The sequence below is a fragment of the Arvicola amphibius genome, chromosome 12, assembly GCF_903992535.2.
Source record: "Arvicola amphibius chromosome 12, mArvAmp1.2, whole genome shotgun sequence".
NCBI lineage: Eukaryota > Metazoa > Chordata > Mammalia > Rodentia > Cricetidae > Arvicola > Arvicola amphibius.
Window position 1 is genome coordinate 36,640,509 of NC_052058.2, and position 8,558 is coordinate 36,649,066.

The window sequence follows — 8,558 nt, forward strand, 5'->3', positions numbered from 1 at the left end:
GAAGCATGTGGATTGATATCTCCAAAAGAGTGAAGGATGTGAAGATACTTGTGTCCCATATAAACACTCACCAAAAGGTGACTTCAGCATAGAAGAGTCCAATAACTAAGTAAGTAAGGCGACCCATTCTGTGGGTACACAAACACAGTGCCATGTTGGCAGAAATGGAGATTATGCACAGAGTTGATGACATGGACTGCCACTCACCAAGGCTGACCTGGGTACAACTGCTGCCAAGTGCCAGATCTTCCACCAAGATAGCTTTAATTGTTCTCTCCCCTCCCCCACAGCTACTTCCTATGCCCCTTTGCAAAATGGGGGGCTGATGGTTAGAAGAGGAGTTGCAGAGGTGAACGACCCAGACGACTGACATGGCAGTAGGTGTTCTTTACAAGCTCTAAGACAACTCGTAGGAAAGTGAGTAGGTCTGAATTTATGTTAAGTAGCATGCTGAGTAGACATCGTAGGAAAGGGTTCTTTTTAAATTTTTGGCTGCTCTATTTGGATACAAGAGGAAAGAAAGCAACTTACTTGTGCCTTCAGATACCCACCCATTGAACTGCAGAGTCCCGTGAAGAAAGCCTAACTTAGTCTTGGGAAACTTGGCAGAGGGTTCTGGAGTAAAAATCACTCCATTGATTCTTTGAGGTCAAAGTAGCCAGACACTGTGTCCTCCCTACCTGCCGCTGGAAGCATGCTGCTTTGGGAAGGACCTTGCTCTGTGAAAACAGTTCTTGCAACGGTGGATCAGCTCCTCATCTTTTGAATGTAATGACAGCAACACATCTTACAAGGACCTGTGTCCACAATGCACTCTCTCTTTATAATTTTTTTTACCTTGAAAGGAATTGCAAAGATGTAGCCAAATGTTGAATTAAGTTGCCTAGGAATGCCCACAAATGCCTCTGGCATGAGTTGGAAGCCCGGGACATAAGCAGCTTAGTTGGTGACCCATTTCCCCTCACTGGTTAGCTACTGAGCAGATTTGTTCTCACAGAAGCCTTTTGTGGGATATAATTAATATATGTATTTTTACAAGGACCCATGGAAAGTTGATATTTTCTTAAGTTCCCCCAATTAATAAGAAAGTTGATACATCTGTTCCTCTAAAAACTCTGTCATCATAGGGAGTGGATTATTGGGCAACTACTATATGTTTGGCACTTTAGCTAGTCTAAACATTTCCTGGACAAATTGTGAGATGTTTTTTAATATTTGGTCCTTCTGTCTATATGTTGCTTTCAATGGTTAATGAATAAATATTCTTATTCTGTAGAGGATAAACACAGGTTAAAAGATATTTCCCGAACCTCCAGACTCAGAAACGTAAGCACAAAGAAAACTAAATAAAGAAATATCTATAGCGTTTTTTTTTCTCACCACCATCGTGCCTGACAAACATGCCTTACAGCGAAAAAACAATAAATTCTGGATGAGTGAAGAGTGTAGAACAATATGGATCACCATAGACAACATTTACAAGATCGAGACTTGATCTTTGTGGTGTGAAACAGTTTTGGAAAAGTCAAGGAAAAGATAGGCCATCAAGTTTCCTGCCTCACTCCCCAAAGCTTTGGCGTTATGTTCTTAAACTGCCACATGAAGGAGCATCCTGATGTATAGCTGATTCTCATGACGTGAGTTCCAGAAGCAGCTGTCATAATGCAGTAGAAGTGTGACTAAATACATTGCCCATGGTGCTAGCAGACAAGCAAGGGACACAGTCACACAATTGCTTCGTTGTTCACATCTGCTTTCACTTCCAGAAAATAGCTGGAATTTGGGGGTTATTTGTGAATTGGGAAGTATGTGATGTATTCTGGCTAAGTCCTGAGCCATGGTGCTCAGGATTACAACATCTGATTATTTCCCTGGATTCTTGGTAAGAGGCGGAGAGAAGGGGGATGCAAAATAGAACTTGATGTCTGACCTATACTTCTCTTTCCAATCTCAAGAGCTGGAGCTTGGTGGACTTTCTCACTTTAGTTAAGAGTCCCAACTCCTTCCACATGGAAGGAGCTCACATGGCCTGAGCCTGGGAGCTGGGCTGTAACAGAGCCCAGAGCATTTGGGGCCTTAGTGCAGCTGTGCTGACCTACATCTTCATGGATTATCAATAATAGGATTTGCTACTCAGAAGCTGAGACCATACCTACTGAAAACACATGAGGCATTGCCTAAAGATAAATATGGCTTTTGTTTTTTACTGTTTCTTGCAAGTTCTGGTCTCTTGGGATATGCATGCAGCTCAGCCTCTCTGTCTGCCAGGGTGCACCTGCTCAGAGGAGAGTTTTGGCAGGTGCGATGTGCTGAAAGGATTCCAGAAGGTGAACAGGGAGAGGGGGAAGTGGACCTTTATTAGGAGTCAGATGGAGTGACTCAGGCTTAGAGCTTGTGAGAAATCAGCTAAATCTCCGTGGGATTCAGCTTAGTGGGTTCTGCAGTTTATTGAGTGGAATGTTTTTACCAATATCAATCTCTTTTATTTGAAGTTTGTTATATTTATTTAATCCCCATGTCTAATGAGAGTGTCCACCCAATACCACCTCTAGGCTCCCCACGCTGATCAAAATTTTCTGCTTTCTTACACAGGAGTCTACAGTGCACAGCAATGTCTTTGGGAAAGATTCCAGGCAACTTCCCTGAAGAAGTCAAGCAAGTGAGAATTGAAAACTCCCCCTTATTTGAACTTCCACGGGGGGTTTTCACCAACATGAGTACCTTGAAATACCTTTGGCTGAACTTTAACAGTGTCGCTGTGATCCACCTAGGCGCCCTGGAGGACCTGCCAGAGCTGAGAGAGCTGAGACTGGAGGGGAACAAACTCCGTTCAGTACCATGGACAGCGTTCCGCGCCACCCCTCTTCTACAGGTCTTGGATCTCAAACACAACAGGATTGACACACTCCCGGAACTGGCTCTTAAGTTCCTAGCCAACCTGACATACCTTGACATATCCTCCAACAGGCTGACAGTTGTATCCAACAGTGTCTTCTTGAACTGGCCAGCCTATCAGAGAGGCCAGCAGCATGGTTGTGGAGCTGAGATTGTCTGCAGCACGGTGTTGGCACTACATAATAATCCTTGGGTATGTGACTGCCGGTTAAGGGGGTTTGTTCAGTTTATTAAATCCATTGGTCCCCCACTCGTACTGGTGAGTTCTTACCTGATATGCCAGAGCCCTGTCTCTAAGGCGGGGCAGCTTTTTCATAAGACTGAGCTCAGCATTTGTATGAAGCCGAATATCTCAACTCCTAGTGCCAATGTCACTATTCAGGCAGGAAAGAATGGGACCCTGCAATGCTTGGCACAAGCCAGTCCCTCACCAACCATAACATGGAAGTATCCTCTGAGCACATGGAGAGAATTCGATGGTAAGTCTCGTGTACTCTCTGGGTATATATGGGGGCAGTGTAGAGGTCTGTTAGGACTCTGTCTTATTACAGAGGTTTAAACTGTCCTTGTCATGAACGATGGGTGCAGGTAAGATTGTCATATTTGTGTTTTACCTCTCTAGAACAAAAAAGAGTCCAAGAGAGTATTCCGCTATCAGCACTGTTTAAAGTGGGTACACGCAGATCTCAGAGAAATGGATATACTGGAACTGTTGATTTTATAAGTATGTAAATATGTTCATATGTTAATTAAATTGAATATGAACAAATACATTTTGGGGGAACCTTCTAGAAGAAAAGCATAATACTAATATTTTAGAATCCTAAAATTTTAGTTAGAGGTTATTTTAACAAGAGTCACCAGAATTACGCAGGGGTGCTTATTTGAAATAAGCTTTATAAGACCCTGAGTCCAAGATTTAAACTAAGTGAGTGAGTCCAAGGCCAATAATATATGTATTGTTACATATGTACTTCTGTAGTGTCCCCTTGAGTGATACCCGTAAGATAAGGATAGCAAGTCTGATATATCGACTGACTATATACTTTCTATTATTATAATCAGACAATATTAGCTCAAAATTATAATAGGGCCTGCGGGAAAGAAATGGCTTCCAAGAGCCCAAAATTGGGAACCAAGATTGCAACTCCTTTCTTGGAGTAGGTATCAGCATTTTCCAAAATCATGCAAGGACTCCCCAGGAGCATGATAGAGCTGGAAGGATATTCTTAGCTTCTTAACTCTTCCTCTGTCTAGAACAGTTGAAATGGAGTTGAGGGGTACAGCCAAGTCACTTGTCGTAGGTGATGCTGAACCCAGGTGGTTAAAAAAATACAGAGTTGACTGAATTTCTTCACTTTCTTCTTTATTTTTTAAGATTTTTGCTTTGTTTTGTTTTTCAAGACAAGGTTTCTCTGTAGCTTTGGAACCTGTCCTGGAGATAGCTCTTGTAGACCAGGCTGTCCTCAAACTCACAGACATCTACCTGCCTCTGCCTCCTGAGTGCTGTATTAAAGGTGTGCGCCTCACTTTTCTCTTTATTTTGATCTTACCCTCTTGACTGGGGGTTAAATGCTAACAGCAGAGAAAGACGTAATTCATCATTGTAGTTTTCTTTTAAAATAAACAAATATTTCCAGAGACGCACTACCATCACTCAGCTTTAAATTTGTATTTGTTTATTTGATGTTTATGGCATCGTAGTCTGGGTTGCTTCTGCTGTGATAAAGCACCATGACAAAAGCAGGTTGGGGAGGAAAGGACTGATTTGGCTTATGCTCCTTCATCACTGCTTCTCAATGAAGGAAGTCAGGACAGAAACTCAAACAGGGTTTGAAGGCACATGGAGGCAGGAGCTGATGCAGAAGCCATGGAGGGGCACTGCTTACTGGCTTGTTCCACATGGCTTTCTCTGTCTGCTTTTTTAAAATAGAACCCAAGACCAGCATCAATATGGCCCCACCCATATTGATCACCAGTTTTAAAAAAAAAAACTGCCCTTCAGGCTTGCCTACAGCCTGATCTTATGGAGACATTTTCTCAGCTGGTGGTTCCTGCTCTCCAATGATTCTAGCTTGATGGAGGAGGGTCTTCTATCTATCTGATGGTTTCATTGGTTAATTAATAAAGAAACTGCTTGGCCTGATAGGTTAGAACATAGGTGGGTGGAGTAGACAGAACAGGATGCTGGTAGTGAGGCAGATGCCTCGGACAATGGTCATGCTTCTGCTCTCTGGGCATCGCCATGCCTCTCCTCTCTGGGACAGTCGCCATGAAGCCAGCCACCAGGTCAGACATGCTGAATCCTTCCCAGTAAGACACCACTCGTGGGGTTACACAGATTATTAAATATGGGTCAAGGCTGAAACTAATGGGCCAGTATTTAAAAGAATACAGTTTGTGTGTTGTTATTTCCGGGGCTAAGCTAGCTATGCAGGAGCAGGGCGGGATGAAAAGCAGGCCAGCTCGCAGCTTCTCACAACACTAGCTTATGCCAACTTGTCATAAAACTAAGCCTGCCCAAGGACTGTTTTACCTGCATGTATGCCCATGAACCACATAATGCCTAGTGCCTACGGTGGCCAGAAAAAGTCATTGGATCCCCTGAAACTGGAGTTAAAGATAGCTATCAGCCACCATGTGAGTGCTAAGAGTTGAACCCTTAAATGTTAAGGTATCTTGCTGGCCCCACTATAATCACTCTTAATATTCTGCTATCTCTAGTCTCCCAGAAATAATAGCAGGTAAGACTTGATGAAATTTTCTGTGAACCTTGTAGAGTGTATGTCATCTCATTTTCTTGCCAAGAAAATTGAGGCTCAGAAAATTTAAGCACTTTGCCCAGGACCATGTACTTGAAAGAAGCAGGGGCCTACATACTTGCTTTCTAGGTTCTGAGGAAGATCTGGGAGGTAACAATTCATGTGGAGCTCAAGATATCTCTTAGTCACCCCATTTTGAAAAAGCTCCTTAAGCCATGATATTAGGCTCAGCAAGGCCAAAGTGGGCACAACTATTAATTGTTCTATTAATTGTTAACAGAATATGCTCTCCTTAGAGGGAAGGATGGGCTCCACCTGTGGGACAATGGTTTTACCCTGTAACGATTTGTTTCTTGTACTTGTTTAATAAACGCTGATTGGTCAGTAGCCAGGCAGGAAGTAGAGACAGGGTAATAAGAATTATGGTATGAGGAAAGTTTCAGTCTGCAGTTGTGACCCAGATGCAGTGGAAGCAAGGTGTGACTACCTCGCCTAAGAAGGTACCAAGCCACGTGGCTAACACAGACAAGAATTGTGGGCTAATGTAAGTTATAAGAATTAGTTAATAGGAAGCCTGATCTAATGGGCCAATCAGTTTATAACCAAAAAGAAAGAAAGAAAGAGAGAGAGAGAGAGAGAGAGAGAGAGAGAGAGAGAGAGAGAGAGAGAAAGAAAGAAAGAAAGAAAGAAAGAAAGAAAGAAAGAAAGAGAATGGGCTCCACATGATTGCTGTCTCTGAACAACCATGGATAAATTAATCAGCTGCTCTAAACCTCAGCACCTTATATCAAATTAAATGCATACTCTATAGTTTCCATAAAGATAATCTCGAACACAAGGTACATGCTTAATCAATAGTAACCATCATTTTAACATGAGGCCTGGCATTGCTAGAACCTCCCAGCATCTGTCAAAGAAATGCACAGCTGTTTTGTTCTTCTTTTTACTCAGTGTCGGCCTCATCCATTGCCGAAGACACCATTCTATCCCAGCTTGTCATTCCAGCGGCCCACCTGATAGACAGTGGTAATTATACTTGTATGGCCTCCAACTCCATTGGCAGAAGCTCCCTTGTAATCTCAGTCCACATCCAGCCGGTCCAGGCCATATCTGTCTTGCATTCTCTTTCCATCTCCTCGGAGGGCAGTGTCTATGTTGACCTACGGGTGGCCAAGCAGACAGCGCATGGCATCTTGCTGGAGTGGCTCACAGTGCCCAGCCTCCTGGAGCAGCAGTGGTTCACTCTCTACATTGCATCTGATGAAGCTCCCAGGAAGACAGTGGTCCACATTGGCCCTGGGATCAACACCTATGCTGTGGATGACCTTCTCCCTGCTACTGAATATAAAGCATGCCTCAGCCTGAGGAGTCAGCCTCCAGGCCAGGGCCAGTGTGTGGTCTTTGTGACAGGCAAAGACAGTGGTGGGCTGGAGGGTCGTGAGCGCCTCTTGCACATCACTGTGGTCTTGTGCGTTGTGCTCCTGGCAGTGCCTGTGGGTGTTTATGTGTGGGCAGCCCAGGGGCCATACAACTGCTGGGAATGCTGTTTAGGCTGCTGCTCTCTGCACAAGAAAGGCTTCAGGGGTCCGCAAGCCATACCGCAGTGCAAGGATAGCTCTTTCAAAGATCTTCCAGCTGTCTGTGAGGATGGTGAGGGTCACAGAGTCATAGAGGGGGATGAGGAGCTAGAAAAGGGGGGTGACAGCTAACAATCCACCATGGAATAAGCTCCACATAGCAAGCTTTCTGGTCAGACTATGTTTGGTCCAAAGCCTGCAAATAATGACCCAGAAATTTATATTATTATATTACCTTAGGGTTGTTTTTAACTAGCTCTTACAACTTAAATTAGCCCATTTCTGTTCATCTGTGTTCTGTTACATCTTGTTTTTTCTACGTCTCCTCTCTGTGTCTGGCTGGTGACTCTGCATTTCTTCTTCCTCGTAGAGGCATTTCTGTCTCCAGAAGTCCACCAATTTCTTCCTGTCTAGCTATTAGGGCTTTTTATTACACCAATTACAGCAATACACCTTAACACAATGTACAAATATCCCACAACATCTCCAGCCCCTAAAACAAACCTTCTATGACAGAACAGCTTGACTCCACCCATTTGTCGAACAAGTATTTGTTGGGCATCCACTGTATTCTAATCAAGGAACTTGATGGACAGAGTTCAAACATAAGAAAAGGAACACAGTATCTATCTTCGTAGAGCTAAAGCCAATAGATCTCTGTTTCATTAAACTGATTATTTAATTATGCCTGACAGTTGCTAGAAATGAATAAATGCTATTCTTTGTATGCACGCAGGCCTACAGCATCTGCACAGGACATCTCGTATGCATTATCCTGAAAAGGATGGCAGAATACTCTTTACTTTAGCTAAAGAAGTTTGACCTCGAAAAAGTCAATGATTTGCCCAGCACCTATCCAGCAGATGACAGGGCACTGGTCTAAAGAGAATGTATCCCGTTTTTCTACAAATGAGTCAGAGACTGACCTTACTACAACCACTGTACTCGCCAAGATGTACTGAGAACCAATGGCCGTTCAAATAACATTTTAAAAATCAATGGCAATACTGATATTGATAATAATCCTCCATAATTTCTTTAGGTTCTTATTTTTTTTCTTCTAAGAAGAAATAAACCTTTTTAAAACGGAAATTCTGTATTTGTGCTGGATAGCTTTATGTCAAATTGACATGAGCTAAAGTCATCTGAGAGAAGGGGACCTCAATTAAGAAAATGCCTTTATATGATGCAAGCCTGTAGGGCATTTTCTTAGTTGGTGATTTATGGGGGAGGGCCCAGCCTATTGTGGGTGGTGCCATCCCTGGGCTGGTGGTCCTGGGTTCTATAAGAAAGCAGGTTGAATGAGCCATGTGAAGCAAGCAAG

At 43.3% G+C, this 8,558-nt stretch overlaps 1 protein-coding gene across 1 annotated transcript; it reads left to right on the plus strand.

Moving 5' to 3' along the window:
* The first annotated feature begins 2,189 nt into the window (after nt 1-2,189).
* On the plus strand, nt 2,190-7,366 carry Lrit2 (leucine rich repeat, Ig-like and transmembrane domains 2). The gene is made up of 3 exons (XM_038348442.1): nt 2,190-2,299; nt 2,593-3,374; nt 6,609-7,366. The coding sequence occupies exons 1-3, from the start codon at nt 2,190-2,192 to the stop codon at nt 7,364-7,366; spliced, it is 1,650 nt and encodes a 549-aa protein (XP_038204370.1).
* The last annotated feature ends 1,192 nt before the right edge of the window (nt 7,367-8,558 follow it).